The sequence below is a fragment of the Equus przewalskii genome, chromosome 14 (assembly GCF_037783145.1).
Source record: "Equus przewalskii isolate Varuska chromosome 14, EquPr2, whole genome shotgun sequence".
NCBI classification, from domain to species: Eukaryota; Metazoa; Chordata; class Mammalia; order Perissodactyla; family Equidae; genus Equus; species Equus przewalskii.
The window spans coordinates 67,008,817-67,028,377 of record NC_091844.1 but is presented as its reverse complement, the minus strand read 5'-3'; the positions used below and the strand labels follow the sequence as shown (position 1 = coordinate 67,028,377).

Genomic DNA, 19,561 nt, shown 5'->3' with positions numbered 1-19,561 from the left:
GGTGTGGGGCTCAAGATTCAGCATTTCCAACAAGCCCCCAGGTGAGGTTGATGCTCCTGGTCTGGCAGGGGCCACATTGTGGGGGCCAGGCCCTAATTCACAGCTAGGAAGTGGCTGGAGCTTGGATCTGTGCTCAGGTCTGTTTGACTCCAAAGCTCCTGACCTGCTCCAGGATAATCTATGGCTCCAGGACATTTACCGCCCCTTGGGTCGGTCTGAGCCTGTTGAGAGGACCAGTTGAAATTCCATGGTCTCCTGGAATTAGGCTGGCCCCAGAGTTTTGCCGTTAAAAACTTCAGGGCACAGAGGGTCTGCTTGGTCTGCTCTGCTCATCAGGGCATGCTGTAAACTCTTGGCTATCCAACCATGGCCTTGGTGGGGACAGGGTTTGTGGAAATAACCAAAGACCAGCCAAATGAAAAAAGCAAAGACTATTTATTCAGGGCTTGCCGTAGCAAGGGAGTCAGCCACGATAGCTTATGTTTTGGCAGAGACTCAAGGGCAGGAGAGAAGAGGAAAAGTTTTATAGTACAAAAAAGTGAAGACTTGAGGTATGCCGTGATTGGAGGCTGCTAGCGTGGGGAAGATGTGGGCACAGTGTGGACTGTGGCCTGCTAGCAACAGCAGGACCTGTAGTGCTCGTTGAAGTGAGGACCCCTGGCTCTCGACAGTGCATCTACTACAGTCCCAGTGCTCTCAGTGGTTGTTAGGTTCCCAGGCTAGCCCACACCTGGGAGTCAGCATTCCTAAGCCAGTATTTCCCAAACATGGTTGATGAAAACAATTGCTTGGGAGAGGGAGGAGGGAGACGGGGATGGGGTGCTTGTTAGAAATTCAGATTCCTAGTCTCAGCTGTAGATCTGGCCCTCCAGCAAGGGGCGTGGGAGTCTGCAAATGATGGAGCAGCTGAGTGATTCCTAGGATCAGGCAGGCTGGAGAAGCAGTGCCCTGACTGTCTCGTCCCAGCTGGGCTCCAGGGGTCCCTTGGGCAGGCAGACCAGGCAGCATCACCATGTGCAAGGGGCCGCTCACCAGGTGGGTGTTTCTGAGGCGGGGACCACTTGGGGTTCCAGTGTGGTCTTTATCATTACTGGGCTTTATTCAAGGGGCATTATGGCTTCTCTGTATCCTGTCACCTGGTGTTTCAGGGATGAAGGCTATAATATGTGAAGGTTTTGTTTTGTTTGAATCATGGCTTTATAATTACCTCTCTGTGGGATGACAGCCGTTATTAGCATCACCTTGGGTTCTCCTTGAGAACTTTTACATCCAGAAAGTGATCCAGCATCCCTGAGGCTGGTGTCAGAAGTTGTTAACTAAACAATAGCTTTCAAAGGTCACCAGGTCTTATAAACACAGCCAATCCTGCCCCCTTGCAAAGGAGAAAAAAAAACCCAGATAAATAATTTTCATGAAGGCAATTTGTTTCCCAGGGTCTATATTTCCTTTCTGTCTCTTGCACTGGTTTTTACCACTTTGGGGCCCTGAAGATGAAGTGTCAGAGCTGTCTCCTGAAGTGCCATTTGCTCCTGCTGGGGGGTTTCACCCTGAAGCACACTTCAGGGGTTTGTGGCGATGAGGAACAAAGATTTTTTGGAAAAACTCTTTTTTTCTTGATGCCAGTACATGCATGGGAGGGATGGGGAGTGGTTGAGGTACATAGAGAGGATTATCATTTTTAAAAATTCTTTTGGAAATTTTGTTTTGAGTTTCCATGCAAGCTAGTTTAAGAGAAATGGCTAAAATTACAACCGGACTTTGGCTGCATATGGAAAATAATTTCCTATTTGTAAATCTTAGCGAAAACTCAGATTTTTTTCCAAAGAAGGTTGTGGTATCGTTTTCTAGGGCTGTCCTCCCCCACCCTCCCGCCCCCAGAATAATCTAAACACGGCTCACAGTAGGCATAGAACCAAGGCTGGCCAGAGGCTGGGGGACCTAGATCTGCCTCTAGCTGGCAATGTGTCTTTGGAGCAAGACATTTGACATCTCTCAGCCTCTTTTTTCTCGTTTGTAAAAACTATTGAAAAAATACTTCCTTTGTTCATCTCATAGGATTTTTTAAAGATCTAATAAAACAGTGTGGATAATTGTATTTTGAAAAAGTAGAGTGTTATACACAAAGAAAAGGTATAATTATTATTAACTCTAGTCTCATCCCAGGAAAACCTGCTGTTCAGAAGGCACGAAAGTCATTCCCACTGTCTGACTGACAGATCACCCACGACTCAGCACGGGAATAAACGGGAGGTTCTGAAGCTTAATTTGTTTTTTTCTGTTTGGTATATTTGACATATGTAGTTGTGATTGCAAGCAAAATGTTTTAAAGCCTTTTCACTTTGAAAGACATGGAATCCTTGAACGAAGGAAGTCAATTCTAGCTGGGTTTGACAGCTGTTTTTAACTTTCTTCAAGGATCAAAGCAGATTGGGAAGGAGGGGGAAATGGTCCTGAATTCTTTTCTTAATCAGAATCTTAAAGTGAAGAGATGGCAGAGATGAACATTAAAAACAAAAATGGAGAGGCCAGCCCAGTGGCATAATAAAGTTCCAAGTGGTCCACTTTGGTGGCCCGAGTTCATGGCTTCGGATCACAGGTGTGGGCCAACACTACTCATCAAGCCATGCTGTGGTGGGGTTCCACATGTAAAATAGAGGAAGATGGGCACAGATGTTAGCTCAGGGCCAATCTTCCTCACCAAAAGAAAGAAAAGAAATGAAAAGAAAAGAAAGAGAGATTGAATTCACTTCCCCCCGGTGGCTCAAAAGATGGCTTAGGAACAAAGCCAGGTCACAGGGTGGAGTGATAGAGGCGTTGGGCCTCAGCTCCTGTGTCCTAATTCCTCACCATCAACTCTGGGATCAACTCTGGCTCCCCCAGGTGACTGACACATTTGTCATATCCCTCCTTCTTTCTCCTCCTCTTCCTTGTTTCATTCTTCTTCCTCTAATTCAGGACTATCAGGTTTGTCCATGGGCACTACCTGAGTCCTGCTAGTGCCACCATTCCAGCCAAAACAGATGGTTTTCTCGTGTGCTAGATATCAGGGGTGTCTAGAATTACAGCATTCAGATCTTGGGCTACTAGATCAGTTGAATTCTATAGTCACTGATGTAGGGCCCACAGACTATCTGCAAAGTTACTTTCCGAAGTCCGTGAGCGTAATCAAGCCAGCAGTGTCCGGGGTCCTCCATAAAATTGAATTAGAGTGCTGAGTGAATTAACTGTTCGCTCCTGTGCGTGTGCAGCACATCTTTAATTACATTTCATAAAAACGTCTGGATGGATTGATGAAACTTTATTTAAACTTCAGGTAGGCACAGGGAGTAAACCACAGTGCAGTATAACATCTACTGTTAATATAGGCTCCGGCCACATTTATTTTATAGCAGTTCAACAGAATCTTTGATGTGGGGCTACTTAAAAATATATTACCTTTGAAAAGCTTTCCTTTGGAAGACAGAGTGGGTGTTGGCAGCCTGTAAGCAGTCAACCAGATGATCAATTGACAAACATGTTGACACTTATAATTCACTGCACCAGCTCCCCTGATACCTGCAAAATACTGGTTTATTTTAGAAAAAAGAATATATTTATCAAAATCTCTTTCATTCACATTGTAGGGTTTATGAGGCAAGCTCTTCACAATGAAAGAAAGGTCTCTTTGCTTTGTCTGCCCTGCATTTTCTCTCAACATGGCTTATTTTAGGTTCTCAACCACCTGTAAGATGTAAGGCAGGAAAATAGACACTGTTTATAGTAAACAACCACACAGACCCAAGCTTCGGAGGGAAGTTACATTTCACCTTGAAGATTGTATTTACACTTGCAAAAAGCTATCACTTTTCCACCAGAATATTATATTTGCTTTTTTTCCTCTATGAATCCTTTTGATGGAGCCAGAAAATTGTGGTTTTCCCCTGGGGCAGAACTATTTGCTCTGTTACTAATGTGTTGGGTAAAGAGCTGGCCGGGCGTCTCCCTCCGCGCGGCTCTGGGGGTCTCTGTGGGTGTGGAGGATGAAGGCCATACCCTCCCCAGAACGGAGTTGGCCCAAATAAACACTTGTGGATAATATGCACCCCTTAAATTGATCTCCTGTGGTGGACTCCCTCTGTTTTTATACCCAACATTTCTTCTTGATGGGCTGGATCCATTGGCTTACTTGATTTAAAAAGAAAAAATGATACAAAACCTGCCCCTCTTCTCCCTTGAGCACAGGAAGGGGATTGGGCCCAGCGAGGATGAGGTTCTGGGGAGGAGGGGAGGCGGGTAAGAGTGACCACTGAGAAGCCGTGGAGCTGGGATGCCCCTCCCGCCACCAGCAGCATGCTGTCCAAGGAAGGACCAAAGGCCTGGGCTGAGGAAAGGTCTGGTCTCCAGAGGGGTGAGATGGAGTTGACACCACACAGGTGGCCTGTTGTGGTGGATTTAACTTCTTTTGTACAAAGTCTAATTCACATGTTATTTGGGCTAAGTCTGCTGGTTGGGATGGTAGCCAGAAACACATCTTTGACCTATGCCGGCTGGGAGTTGCTTTACCTTTGACCTTGACTACCTCTGAGACTCTTGGCCTTGGTGACTCCTCCCCTTTTCCCTTGGGGAAGCTGACTTGGGATTCTTGAAGCCTTTGGGGACTTGGGCAACAGGATGGCTATACCAGCTCATTGTACCTGTTGCCTGGGCCTAGAGGCAGCGGGGGCCTCTCATTATATAATATCAAGTAGGGAGATATGCCGCAGGAGCCTAGCCCTGTCCTGGCCTGAGTAGGTGCTCAGCAAATGTAGAGGGATGAGGAGGAGTCATGAACTGCTCCCGGGCTGATGGCGGGAGGAGCCATGTACGCCTTCACTGCTGCCTGCAGTGTGGGGGCGGGCAAGGGGGGGGGCGCGCGGTGTTGGCTGCTGCCTACCAGCCTAGCTTGGGGGAGGGGACAACCTCTCGTCTCAGAGAGCCTCCTGCCAGGCACGCTCATGGAGAGCAGCAAGGGTTCATTCTAGACTCTTCCAGGGCATTCTCTCTCATGCTGTCCTCTCCATGATATAAGGTGCTGTCTGGCCTCCCACCTCTAGCTCTCATTACCCCAGCTGGGTGCACTCAGCCCCCACCTACACACTCAAGTCAGCCCCAGACCTCTAAGATGCGACCCTTTAAGGAGGCCCTGGGCTGGAGACTCAGCCTCACTCCCGCTTCCTGCAGATCTGGCTCCCACGTCGTATCCTGGTTCAGGTAACTAGACTTTTTATTTCTCCTGTGGTTAGGCCCCATGTTGTATCCCAGTTTCATCAGCTGTGTCCCTGTCCAGTCTCCCTGTAGCTGGGGTTCTGCTTTGTTTCTTCAGACCTCCGGGAAGCCTGCCCCCACCCTGGCACAGGGTGGGGTTCACTTTCTGACTAGCCTTCTTCCTCATGATCTGGATCCCTCCACACTGCTTGCTTCCTGCCTGTTCAGCTCTGTGCCCAGTCTCCCCAGGGCCCACCCCGCTTCCGCATGCTGCCAGCTTAACCCTGCAGGGAGACTGCCCAGATCTATATCAAGCAAGTTTCCTAAACCTGGCTGTTCTCACTCTTACCTCAGCCCTGCCCTGCCTGGGTAGCTGGACTTCCTCCCATTGTCGGCAGCCCAGGGGGTTCCCAGGGCCCACGCCTGTGGTGAGTGTGGCTCGGCCCCAGAACCAGCTCTGCTGCTGCCTGGGCTCTGCTCTGACGACCAGTGAGGCTACACAGCTAATGTGAGCATACAGCTGGCTGCGTGCATTTCCCAACAGAGGGGCGGGTTGTGGCCCCTCTTTGTAGAGTTTAATCAACTGTTCCTTGAATGCCTTTGAAGGGATTATTCCTATTTTAATAACTGGACACGTCAGAGTGGGATTCATTGACTCGGAGTCATGGCCTATCCCTGGGAGAGGTAGCTGTGGTCCCTGGGACCCAGTTTAACATGTTCTGGAGTCATGATCTATTGCAACATAAAGGAGTTGAAGTCTATAATTTTCTCAAACTTAAAAAATCAGCTTTGCAGCAGATCTGGAGCATTGTCCCTTAGTTGTACCCCGTGGGTGAGAATTCTTGCCTTTTGACAACCCACTGAGCCAGCACTGAATCACCCAATTACTGCAAATTCTTTTCTGAATAGAAAGTACTCCACAGCCTCCAGTGGAAAAGTTCCAAGACCTGCAGCCAGTCTAGCTCATCAGCAGAGCAGGTTTTTGGCATGAATGGCCATTCTTTGCTTCAATTTCAACTCCAGCAGAAGGTCAGCAGGTGACCTGGGAACAAAGTTGGCTGAAGAGCCCGTGGGGGAGACTGGTGTGTGTGTGTGTGCGTGTGCACCGTACCCACACGTCCTCCGGAGCCCCAGCCCCCATGGACACAGAGAATGGGCTGCTTGTCCATGCTTGTTGGGGAGCCTTGTTGTACCCACTCAGGCTGTGAGGCACGTGGATGCGTGGGGCAGAGCATTTGAGACATGCCTCTGAGACGCACTTCCGCTGAGAGGCAGCCGGCTGCTCTAGTGGGCTGGCAGCTTCATGTTTGGGCTTTGGAGCTGAGCTTGGGAAGGAGGAAAGGAAGGAGGGTGGATGGGGCTGTATCTTGATTCCACCTCAGTCTCCTTATCCTTGAAACAATCAGCTTCTAAACAAAGCTTGTAATGGGGACTTCAATGCTGTGCCACTATTTAACCTTAAAAAGCCAAAGCTTTCCAACCATTTGTGCAACTACGAATGCTTTAGGCAGATGCAGTGATGGAGTGGTCCCGGGTGATGAAATGTAATGAAAGACAATAGATTCCAGTGCCAGGCACACCTGTTCCAATTTTTGCTCTGTTCTCTTCCTAGCTGTGTGACCTCAGGCAAGACACTCGGCGGGTGGGATCTTTGGTTTGCTTATCTGCAAAACCAGAAGAATGCTATCACTTCACTCACTGTTGTGGGGATTAAATGATATCGGGGAGCTAACCCAGGTAAAACACCTGGCCCATCAAGCACGCGGTAAACACATTTTCCCCCTAAATTAAGGCCAGTACTTGAAGGATTAAAGAGTGTCGTTGCAGGGTCCAAAGTTATAGTGAACCTTTGAACCTGAAGGCCAAGCAGGATCTGGGACTGAAAATGGTGAATGTTTAGAATGGAGCAGACGCTCTGGGTAGTGTTCCTTCCAGGCCTTTCCAGGACACCTCAGTAGGACTTGGGCTAGCCCACCATCTGTGGGTTATCCTGATGCTTAGCTGTCACCCTTTGCCTTCTGGGGTGACTGGCATCAGTGCGACCCCGTTGGCCAGCCTGTCAAGCCGCTTCCTTCTGCTGGGGCTTGTCCTGGCTGAAGCCAGTGCTGGCCTCCCGTTGCAGCCCGTGGCCCAGCACGCAGAGCTCCGGGGGAGATGCGCCCCTGCCGCTGCCCTTCAGCTCTGGGGCACAGGGGCTGCTCCACGGCTCTGCATCCTTCTTAGGGCTCTCCTCACCGCTGCTGCCGAGAGAAAGAACAGGTGCAGATCAAACACTCACCCGGTGTTCCTCCCGGTGACCTCCCTTGCTCTCCACTCTGCCTCTCTCTGTCAATCCCTGTCTGTCTCAGCCACAGGCCAAGGGGACCCTTGGTGCCAGGCCTCTGCCTTTCCATGTCAGGTTTGCCTGCAGGCGTCCTTGTGCGTTCCTCTGTGCTCAGGCACTGTGGGAGCCAAGCTTCTGGGGTTTCGGCTGACAAGTTGAGTCTTGTTCTTTCCCTTGATGCCCAGGATCCTGCTGCTTTGAACAAAGCAACTCCCTCAGGAGTTCTGGGAGCCGGGCTTTCATTTTGTTTTTGTTTTCAAAGCACTTCTTGTTTAATAAAGGGCTAGATTTAGTTAGTTGAATTAAAAACACCACCAACAATAACAGTAAAAACCCCCCTGCCTTGCTCAGCTGCCACCCTTTTCCTGAATGGAGTAAAATGGAGACTGGTTGGCCCAGGCTGGCATTTGGGTATAACAGAGTTTCCCCACTGCTGAGTGATACAGCAAGAGGGGCTTTGAACGGGGAGGGACACCCAGTGTGCTCAGGGAGTGCAGAACAGAGGGCGGTCCCAAGCATAGAGCAGTCTAGGCCAGAAGGAGGATCAGCTCAGAAAGCCACATGCTAGCATGCTCACCTCACAATTACCGCGTGGAGGGTGGAGTCTGGCTGCCTGGGTTCAAGTCCTGGGTCTTCCTCTTACCAACTGTGTGACCTGTAGCGTGTTAATTAATCTCTCCGATTCTGTTTCCTTCTTTGTAAAATGGAGATAATAATGGTACCCATCTCATAGGGCACTCAAAGTTATCAATATTGGTTGAAGCATGTAAAACCATTAGCGTACCAACTAGCATGTGACAATTGCTCAGTAAATGGCCAGCAGTCACTCTGGTGCTGATTCGTAGTGTGAGTAGGAAGCCACACCTGGAAAGGACCCCAGGACAGCCCTGTCATGCTGCAGGTGGGCACCTGATGGTCAGGGCCTCTCCATCAGTCGCTTCAGGGCCAGGACTAGACACAGCTGCCCACATGCACCAGCAGAAGCCCTGCTCTCCGCCTGTGACAGCACATTCTTGACTATTCTTGAGCTTGTGTGGTTAGGCTTACATGGGATGTCAAGCCAATGGAGGACAAATTTGAGTTTGGATCCTACAAGATCAGGTGGCATGAGTCGGGGGTGAGGTGGGGCAGGCACTAAGACGGCCACACAGACATGATTTTCAGGCAGTGGGGAGCCATTGTGTTCCTTAGACCAGTCTCACCCATGTCAGCCTCCGGCCCCATTACAGGTCCCTGCAGGACCCAGTGTGGTTTGTGGGTCACAGCTTCCACCTTCCTTCCTTCTTCTCCCTGTGCCCCTTTTGGAGCAGGGGAAGGCATATACAGGATGCACTTCACCTATGACCCCTTCTGCTCTCCAGCTGGAGCTGCTGGCAGGACTGGGAGGGGCGTGTCTAGAGGACAGGCTGTGGCATGCAGTGTCAGTGGTGCTGACACCGAGGTCTGACCAATGATTTGGTCCTAGAACTGTGTCTTCCTCAACCCCAATCAGCTTCCACATCTGCACGAGGCTCAGGCTGGAAGGTTGATTTTCCTGGCTGCCATGATGTGGCTGTGTTTCTACTGGTTCTGGAACTGCTGGGAAGGCAGCCTGCCCAAGCAGTCTGATCCAGGAAACGAGGTGAGGGCTGCAGAGATCGCCTGCCTGGGCCGTCCAGTTCAGGCAAAAACTAAAAGTGCCGCATTTAGGGGAGAAGGTCTGGACCTTCTTGATGCTCACAGTGCCCCAGCACGCTGAGACGTAGAGACTGACACCTCCACAGGGGATTCAACGCATAAATAACAGTTGAAGCTCCGTAACTGAGCTTCCTGGGTAAGCCTCCAAGGACTGTTGCCAATCCCCTGGGCTCCAAGATCAGGAGGATAGAAACATCATCATTTTTTCTATAAAAGGGGCTCGTGCCTAGCACAGGATGACCGGGGGGCGGGGGGGGGGGGTGGTGGTCAACGCTGGACGCAGGCCAGTTCCTTCTGCAAGCCTGCCTCAGCTGCAAGATATGATGGGTGTGGTTGTGTCCCTGCCAGTCTCTGTTTGGGGAAACGGCCTGTTCTGAGCAGTTTCTGGCTCTCTGTACTGGCTTGTTGGCTCGTTGAACGATCTTGGAGAAATCACGCTCAGTTCCCTGGCGTGCAGGCTGGCAGAAAAAAAATGCTTGTCCTCTACTGAGCAGCAAATGCTTGGTGCTCTTAGAGCTGGTGTGCTTCAGCTCACAGACGCCAACTTGACAGGGCTGGGTAGGTGGTGAGGGGGCTGGGAGCCAGCATTTTCCCATCACATGCTCACAGTTTCACACTTTGGAACGGCTTAGAGATGTGGTCTTCCCAGGAGACAGGGGAATGGGTGCAAACATTATGGGACCTTCCGTGCGACCTTGGGAAGGCTCCTGTTGATGCATCCTCCTCTCTCTTTTAAGCTACAAGCAATTCTCCACCTCCCCCCGTCTCTCCAAGTATTTAGATTCAGGACATAAAACAACCTTTTAGGCTGCTCTATTCCAAGGAGAAGCCTGCGAGAAGGGCATTATTTTCTTCTTGAACAATTTTATGTTGTTTTATTATTGCTCCTGCTGTTTTTAAATGTTAGTGTTTTTAATTAATGCCATTTTATTGTCCCTGTTCTCTCAAGCTCTTCTCCTGAAGGGCACAGTTTTAGAAATCTAATAACTGAGTAAGTGGCTAGTGTGAGGAATAATCCATTAACATTTACAGAGGTTCTCAGATGAAATGCTCTGTGCTATAGGAGGCTTGTTTTAGATTTAAGAAAAGAGCAATGTTACATTAAGATTCTTGCAAGAATAATCAATATTTCATTTCCTTCAAGCGGCTGGGGAAGTTTATATAACTATAATAAGGCCCAACTTTCCAGAGATAACATCTTTATTTAAAACTGACTGCCGACTACTTTGTAAAAGATTACCATTTATGCCTTGACAGGTTGTGAAGTCTGTAACACGCATCACTCTGGCAGAAATTAACTGCTGATTTACACAACCGTGGGCAGTGCAAAGACAGCAAGGACTGGGGCTGGTTGAACTTTGTCTGATCTGGTATCAAGAAATATTGATAAGAGTCCCTCTCTAATACGCCTCAGATTTACATTTTTTCCCCATGCCACTATTCTGGAAAAGATGTGTATTCTATAAAATAACCACTTGAACATACGAGTCCTTCTTTCAACACTCATGCTATGGCTATACTTTGACTCAGGGCCCATTGCAGCCACATGCCCAGGCCCATCTGCATGGCTGGGCCAATGACATGACCCTCATGAAAAAGGCACACTTGGAACTCACTCTGCCAAGGTGGGGATGGCAGCCCTTCGGCCTGGGGTCTGGTGCTCAGCACTCATGAAGAGTCTTTTTCTTACTCTACACACCTCTGAAGGGGGAGGTGGACATGAGGCTAGAATGGAGAAGTGGGGACAGGTCCTTGGGGGAATGGGGAAGCCAACCATTTATACTCCATATCTCCAGGATCAGCCGTTCTTAAAGCGGGTCCCCTGGGTGTCCCCAAGACCCTTTCAGGGGGGTCCATGAGTTCCAAACTATCTTCATTATAATACTAAGATGTTATTTTCCCTTTTCACTCATTCTTTCATGAATGTAGAGTGGAATTTTCCAGTCTACACGATGTGTGAGATCCCAAAAGATTGACTGCAGAACAAGATCTGAAAATCCAGCTGTCTTTCTGTGAAGCCACACACTCAAGAGATTTGCAAAAATTTAAGACAGTGCCACTCTTTTCACTAATTTTTTTTTTTGTGGAAAATATAGTTAAATTTCACAAGAAGGAATTATTTACGTTAACCTAACGGGGGTCATTTTTGTTTTTTTAAATTTAATAAGTATTTCAAACATTTCTTAATTTTAATTTATCATATAGTAAAAAGCGATAGATACAACCGATATATGCAAAGGCTGTTTTGGGTTCTTGAGGACCCGAGGACTCTCCTTACCTGCTCTGGCCGAGGTGGGAGTCACAAGTGTTGCTGGTGGTGCCGGCGACAGGCAGATGAAGGCGGACGCCTGGCCGGCGGTCAGAGGCTGTCCTTCTGATGAAGGGCTGGGGGTTGAGGGCACACAGGGCCATTCCCCGCTGTGCGTCCCCCCTCAGTCGTGGCCCTGAGCTGCTCCTCCAGCATCCTGTGGGGGTCCCACCATGGTCCCCAACTTCAGGTGGCAGTGATGGTGGGGTGAGTGGGCGGGCTGTTGAGAATGGTGATTTCGCTTCAAACAGAGAGGAGGTGGCTGGGCAGAATATGGAACACGTGTTCCCAGGTGCTTTGGCTGGGGCCTCCCAACTGTCTTCAGAATCTCTTGTTTCCTTGAGTCCCTGACTAGGGGACGCTGGGGGGGATAGGGAGGGGCCAGAGGCAGGAGAACGTGCTTCTGTGCGCTGGGTAGGGGGGGTGGAGACCTTGTGCTGAGCAGGTGAGCTCACCAGGGGAGGGCCTGGCAGCTTGTGCTGGGGTGGTGGGGAAGCTCCTTTCTTCACTGTTGGGGGACTTAGCACCCTGGGGCTTGCCAGAGGGCTGAGTGGTGGGCTGGGGGAGCCATGCGTGGAGGGGACACTTGGCTGGGCATGTCTGTGACAGGAGGGCAGGCTGGGGTGACTCTTGTCTGCTCGGGGTGTCCAGTGTGCCCTTGTGGGAGAGGCCTTTCTGATCACTGGGGGGCTTCTCTCTTGGCTGTGTCTTAGAGCCTCCGGAGAACGTGGCCCTTGCGTTGATCTGGCCAGGCTGGGTTCCGAGGTCCTGGTCTGCCCAGATGCGTGGCTGGAGTGCTGCCAGGGGACTGCCTTCCGGGGATGCTTGGAGAGGCTTGCAGCCCTGTCCGCTCGTGCCTGACTTGGAGCCCTGCTACCCTCCACTTCTGGGTTTTGGCTGGTTGCTGGCAGATGGTTCAGGTCCAAGGTGAGCTTTCCAGTATTGCACCCACTCTTGCCGCTCCCTGGCCCTGCACTGCGGGGCCCGGTGAGGGTGGCAGTTCTCCTGCTGGGAAGCAGGTCAGTGGGGCTCATGGAGGCTCTGAGCTTTGAGGAAGCCCACGTTCTCCCGGAAGGGCCAGCCCTTCCCAGCCCCGGCACGTGGGTTCCTTCAAGGGAGCTCCTCCTCAGATTGCTGCTTTCTGGGGTATCCAGAGAAGCAAAAGATTTGTCCATCAGGATTTCCAGAGGTGGTGGAGGGAGATGCTCTGGGTCCTCCTGCATTTCACAGTTAAGGTCCTCACTCTTGGATGCTTCTGCTGTGAGCAGAGGGGGAAAGACTGGAGCTAAGCACCTCCAGCCTGTGCCCAACTTGAGAGAGTCTCTGCCTGCTGCTGGAGAAATCTGGGGCTTTGGATACATAGGAGCAAGCCCCCTGTAAATGGGAAATCTGGGAGGCATGATGGGGACCCCCCACTTCCTGAGGCAGTTCAACCCAGAGTCCTTAGAATCCCCCAGTGTTGTCAGTTTCTCAGGGGGACTGAAAGTTTCAATGAGTTTCTTGACTGATGTTCTAGTGGGATGGCCCCTGATGTTCCCGTCCTTGGCCCCGGGAGCCTCACTAGCCCTCTCGCCTGATGGGATGGCATTTGGAAGCCCCTCAGCTTTTGGCGGCCAGGGCTGTTCACCTTCCGGGGGGGTACTGCATTTCTGCAAAATGCTCTTGTCCTGACTTGGCAAAATGCTGAACTTCTTGGTGAAGGATGCCTTCAGCTTGCTGATGGTGTTGCTCGGGGGGACCCTGTAGTTGTTGTCAGGCCTCCTAGCTGCTGCTCTGGGGTGCAGAACCTGCTCCTTGCCCTGCCCCTGCCGCTGGGTGCCCAGGGTGTAAAACGCCTCCAGCCTCTGGCTGAGGTCTCTCTGGACCCTCCGCAGCTCCTGGAGAGTGGCGTCCTCCATGTGGCTCTTCAGACACCCCTCTGACTGGGACCTCCTCTGCCTCTCGGGCTCCCTCCTGCTGCCACTGACCGTGCTGGGTCTTGGTGGGACTGCTGTCCTCCTCTCCTCCTCCTCAGCCCAGTCCTGGTGCCCAGAGGGCAAAGGGACAAACTTGATCCTTTCACTGATGGCTTCCTTCATCTTCAGAATCATTTCCTGGGCCTGGGGGCTCCTGAGTCTCCCGGGATGTAGCTGAAATGTGCTTTCTGGGCCAGCAGGTGAAGACCTTGGCCTTGGGTAAGAAGTGTCTTCCTCCTCCTCTAGGCTGCTGTCCTCACCTTCGCTGAGGGATGGTGTGTCCATCAACCTGGAGCTTTTAGGAAGATGTGCTTCCACAGAGATCTCCATCCCAAGGGATTCATGTGGATTGCTTTTGCCCATCCCCAGAGGCCTGGAGGTGGTATTTTCTGGGCTGGTGCTGGAGGGGCCTGGGCTCCCTGTTCCACCCTGTGCTGCTGGCTGAACCTTTGCTGTAAGAGGCCTTGAGAGTGGGCAGTCCTGGGGTCTGTCTGAACCCATCTGGAAAGGACTTTGCTGCCAGGCATGTCCCAACAGCCTGGACTCCACTGGGGGTAAAATCCCCGACTTCCAGTCTGCAGGCTCCAGCCCTAAGTCCAAGCTAGCTTGCTTGCCCAGCTTGTCCGCCAGCAGCACGGAGTCATTGTCGGCACCAATGCCGCTGTCCTCAGAGCACAAGGGTAGACCTTGTACTCCAGGGTCGCTGTGGTCGCTTGCTAAGCTCTCCAGTTGCCCCAGAGCCCTTAGAAGGCGTTCATCCGCACCCCTCTTTGTGCTCAGCTTTTTTCCCAAGTGGCTTGCGGTAGTGTGGAGGTAGCTGCTGGAGCCCTCCAGGAAGCTGCCAGTGAGTGAGGCCACTGCGCCACTGAGCACCTGCAGCTTGCTGACTGTGTACTGCAGAAGCTGTTGCAGGAGATCTGGCTGCCCCTGGGGCTCTCCTTTCTTCAACGGCCAAGCCAGATCCTCCCTGACTTCCTGGAGGAGCACTTCTCCGTCCTTGGAGATCTCCCCCAGGAGCTGGTTGACCTCATCAAAGCACAGCAGCAGGAAGCTGACCATGGGCTGCAGCAGCTCCTGGGTCTGGGTGGCCTGATGGGTGATGTGCAGAACTGCTTCATATTTGCAGAGGCAGGAGTGCAGATAGGTGTAAGCGTGCTGGTGGGCCTTTACCAGGGGCTCAGGGAAGTCCACTTTGACTTCAGACCCGTGAGCAGGAAAGATAGTTTGGCAGCAATGGCCCTGTTTGCCTGACTTGTGGCATTTTGGCTTCCTTTCCCATTTGGAGGTCTCCTGGGAATTGCTTTCTTCACTCTCTTCCCCAGAAAAGGCTGCCCCTTGTGACTCATGGGTCTGTGTCTTGAATGAAATGTCCTTAGCCATGTGACTTTTTGATTTGTTCAGCTGCAATGGGGAGGTTCTGGTTTCTGGGATCAGTCCTTCCACATCTTTCTTTTTGCCTGTAGTGGGATCTCTCATGAGCTGAGAAAGACCTTCAGCTCTGGTTTGAGTCCATCTGGAACTTGGCTGGTCCTCCGCCGGCCTCTGTCCCTGGGACAAGCCCCTCCCAGAGTCAGAGCAGGCGGAGCTTTGAGCCAGCAACGGGATAGAGCATTTCTCACTGTCCCCCTGACATCCTGGCAAAATTGCTTTGGGCTTTTTAAAAAACTGGATGCCACTCTTAGCGACGCTGTTAACAATTTCACTGTGGGAAGGTGTGCACCCCATGATCTCACCTTGTAGTCATCTCCCACCCACAACAGTCACAATCTTCAGAGAGCAGTATTTGAAATAGGAACAAAAGGCAGTCTTACTAATCCATCCAGGCAATTTCCAGGCCAGAATCCTGTGAAGTCCAAGGTGCAGCGTCCTGAACTCGGAACCAGCTTTCTTCACTGCCTTGACCCCGCCGCGTGGAGGTAACGGTGCCTGTTGTCCTGTCGTTGTCGCAAGTTTTGAACCCTCCGCTGTTAGTGAGCAGCAGGGCAATTCTGAGAGACCTCAGTCTCGTGGATTACAGGCCTGCATTTCGCTCATGTCCTGACAGATGTGGATGGCAAGTGGAACTTTAAGCCTATTAGGTTAATCACGCCCTAGCCAGTCAGCACTCCCAGTGTGTTCTAATATAGAACTCCTCAGCATTTGCTATCTTGGGAAGCGGATTATTTCTGCACGTGCTCATGCTTATAATTCTGTTCAGGCGCCTGCCACATGAAACCTAGAGAAATGAGCCATAATTGCAAAAGGCGCTGGAAGAGACACATTTGTGGAAGAGAAGCAAGGACTTGCCGACTATAGATCCTGGCAGAGAAGCGACCTTCACGGCTTAATAAGGGCAAACCAGCGAGTGTGCTCCAACCTGCTATTGTCAAGACCCCAAAAGACACAACAGACAGTAGCTGAAGAAATACATTCTGGTTTGTGTGGCTTACAGAAACACCACAACTCTAGTGCTGGAGAACTTCCTTAAATCAGACAGTGAACAGAGAAGGCAGGGCGGCTTTCCTCTGTATTAGAAAAGTGAGTTAGACAGCAGGGAAGCCATCCTCCCTGGTTTGGAGGAGGAAAGCGGAAAACCTCACCGCCATCTAAAGCTCAAGGTTGGTCAGTGTGGACCGCAGGGGCTCAGGGAGGCGATGCTCTTATAGGAAGAGGTTTCTCGTTAGACCATTCTCACAGGAAAATAAACTAACACTGGGGGGTGGAGAACCATTTGGTCATTATGAGCAGAACACAAGGGAAGTTTTCCTTTTCCTTTTCAAGCACAGATTCTATTCAGTCTGAGCATAGTGCTCTTGCCCATGGCTAAGGGTAGCAGCCGCCCATTTTTAAACTCCTTTTAAACCTTATTTGCTGTCAGTAAAGTCTAGAGCAAGGGCTTGGCGTAGGGAGACTTGGGTTTCCGTCCTGACTCCTTCTTTTAGGTGGGGGAACTTCCACAAGTTATTTAACTTCCCCGAGGCAGAGCTCATCTTTGAAATGGGGATAATGGTACCTCCTTCATGGAGCTGTGATGGGGATCTAGCCAATTAATGCTTGTTAAGTGTTGGGTGCAGAGCCTGGCAAAAAAAAAAATGAAGAAAGAAAAGAAATTCTTTATTCCTTTCCCCCTGGTATCTAGGCCAATTATAATAATAAGAGTCATTAGAAAATGCATTACTTTGTCAGGAACCAAGCCCCAATTCTTTCCTGAATTGTCTGGAAATAATTGCCAGCTGGTGGGCTTGGAGCTCCCCGCATCCAGGTCTTTGGCCATTCTGTGTCTGTGCCCTCTGCCCAGCACACTGCTGCCTCAGGATAGTTCTAAGGCCTCAGTGTGTCATTTCTCAGCTCTTAAACACGCAACAATTCCCACCCACTGCAGGAGGAGGAGGGGCTTTTATTAAAACATTTCCCATTTTTTGACAGTTAACTTGTGGCCAATTTTTAAGTTTCCTAATAGAAAAAATATTTCATTGAGTGTCTCCTGAAGTTGCTGAGGTTGGAGTTGATATTCTGGCTTTTTAGTTTCCATTTTCTCTTTGTGCCCCGTATAACCAATGAACATAGCACTGTGGGTGTCAGGACAGGTTCAGCAATGGAAAGGACTTAGAGACACCTCCTCTGCCGTGAGCTAGCTGGAGACGAGCGACTGGGGCCGAGTGTGGAGCCTGAAGCCAGTCACAGCCCTGCGCCCCAGAGTGCATAATTAATACAGTTCTCCGGTCTGTTTATTTGAAGTAGAACTCATGGGAAACACAAAGCTGACTCAGTGCCTGGGGGCGAGCTGTGTTGGGCATCAAGAAGTTGTTCCATTTGTCACAGCCCAGAGCTGGCTAAGTAAACAAGCACGCCATGTGAGAAGATTCTTCTCTCTTCCATTTAACAGAGTGGAAAGCTCATGGGAAGAGTTCTTTATGTAAATTCTTCTCCTCTCGGGATTTGGGCCCCTGCTCAAATCATCTTTGTGAAAACCTTTGATCTAGGTGGCTAAAATTATTTCCAAACCGACGATTAAAATAAAAGTATTTGCCTGAAGGATCAGCTGTCAGATAGCTCTGTGCCTTGTAGACTGGTTTTCTTAACTATTCCAAATAATTTACGATGCTCTTTATTCATTGCCACTCATTTTTCATTAAGACTCACTTTAGTTTTTCTTTCTTTTCAAACTGGGGTTGCTTCAAATGAAAAAAAAAAAATCAAACTAAATTACTTTGAGTGAGAATGTAACATGACCCAATTACCTTGAAAAATTGTTTGACAGTTAAACATACACCCACCTTATGACACACCAATTCCACTCCTAAGAATTATCCAAGAGTATTGAATGCAAAGGTCCACAAAAGGGACAGGCACAAGAATATTCATGTTGGCTTTACTCATAATAGCCTCGAATTGGAAATGATCCAAATGTCTGTCAATAGAGAAATAAATAAATTTGGCATAATTGTCTAATGGAATACTACCTAACAGTAAAAGGAACAAACTATTGGAACATGGAACAACATAAATTTAAAAAGTATTATGCTGAGCGAAAGAAGCCAGACATAAAAGAGCACACACTTCACAAATGATTCCATTTATATGAAGTTCAGGAACATACAAAACGAATCAATAATACAACTCAGAAAAGTGGTTACTTCTGGGGAGAATTATTAACTGGATATGGACGTGAGGGAATTTCTTAGGGTAATGGAAATGTTCTCTATCTTGACCTGGGGAGTGGTTACATGGGTATATACATAGGTAAAAAGTCCTTGAGTTGTACACTTCAATTGTGCACTTTACTCTATTTATGTTAAAACACACACACACACACAAACTCACACACACCCCTAACTAAAATGCAGTATTGTATGCTTGACTTTATGCCTAAGAGAGTCCCACTTATAATGCTCTCAATCTTGGAAAAGAGTCCCTGTATTAGTTGTCTATTGTTGCGTAACAAATTACCCCCAAATTTAGCAGCTTAAAACAGCAACCATTATCTCATTATGAAGCACTATGTTTCTGTGGGCCTAGACTTTGAGAGCAACTCACTGGGCAGTTCTGGCTAAGGGTCTCTCATAGAGATTGCAGTCAAGACATCAGCCAGGGTTGCAGTCATCTGAAGGCTTGACTGGGGCTGGTCGATTTACTTCCAAGGTAGCTCATTCACATGACAGTTGACAGAAGGCCTCAGTTCTTTGCTGGATCTTTGCAGGAGGTCTCAGCTTCTTGTCATGTGGAGCTCTCCATGGGGCTGTTTGATCATCCTCACAACATGGTGGCTGGCTTCCTCCAGAGCAAAGGGTCCAAGAGAGAACAAGGAGGAGGCTATTATGTCCTTATCTCAGAAGTCATACACCTTCACTTTCTCCACATTCTATTCTTTAGAAGCCAATGACTAAGTACAGTTCCCACTCAAGGAGAGAAAAACTAGGCACCATGTTCAAAGGTCATTAAAAAAAACAGATCTGGACATATCATAGGTCAAACCATGTCGTCCAAAACATAACTATGCACAGTGAACATTAATTTACTAAAGGGTCGTCCTTGCCCTTCAGCATGTTAAATAAATTCCACCCCATTTTTTTCCCCATGTGGATTTGAACTAATTCATTGCCAAAAGATGGTTCTAATGTGGCATCAATTTTTAGCCAAGACTGAAGGTCATTTAAGCAATCTGAAAAAATGTCTTATTTTTTAAATTCTACCAGCTTCAGCAGTGAGCTCTCCTACACCTTAAAAGCTAAGAAAAATTTTCCAGTAGCCAAGGCCTAGGGCATACCTGGTACTTCAGCTCTGAAGGGATGCTCTTTATGACACAATTCCCTGGTCCAGATGCGGATGAAGAGGCAACAAGCAAGCAACCACTGTAGTGAGCTGGCAGGAAAATGGGGCTAATGCTTGTGTTCTAGGCATCGTGTCAGGCGCTGTACATACATTGTTTTACTAGCTTGCCTCCCCTGCTTTGCTGACGAGAATCATTAAGCATCATTAAAAAATTAATCTGGCTGCCGTTATATACCTTAGAGCAGTCCATCCAGAGTGGCTCATGTGATAAGCAATTCTAACAGAGATCAGTGAGACATTCAGATGTCTGCCCTAAGTGACTTC

The 19,561-nt window shown here is 49.4% G+C and overlaps 1 protein-coding gene across 1 annotated transcript; it reads right to left on the bottom strand.

Annotated features, from left to right (window-relative positions):
* Positions 1 to 3,549: 3,549 nt before the first annotated feature.
* PCARE (photoreceptor cilium actin regulator) lies at positions 3,550 to 16,569 on the bottom strand. The gene is made up of 2 exons (XM_008517371.2): positions 11,502 to 16,569; positions 3,550 to 7,463 (listed from the first exon to the last, which is right to left on the bottom strand). Exons 1-2 carry the CDS (start codon positions 15,209 to 15,211, stop codon positions 7,283 to 7,285), a joined length of 3,891 nt encoding a protein of 1,296 aa, XP_008515593.2. The 5' UTR covers positions 15,212 to 16,569; the 3' UTR covers positions 3,550 to 7,282.
* Between the last annotated feature and the right edge of the window lie 2,992 nt (positions 16,570 to 19,561).

What these genes read in the sequence shown, in the direction of transcription:
- PCARE (XM_008517371.2), bottom strand. Translation starts at nt 15,211, where the DNA reads ATGGGGTGCACACCTTCCCACAGTGAAATTGTTAACAGCGTCGCTAAG. An exon ending in TCCCACCTCGGCCAGAGCAG is followed by an intron (nt 7,464 to 11,501) that starts GTAAGGAGAGTC and finishes TTCTCTCGGCAG; the next exon opens with CAGCGGTGAGGAGAGCCCTA.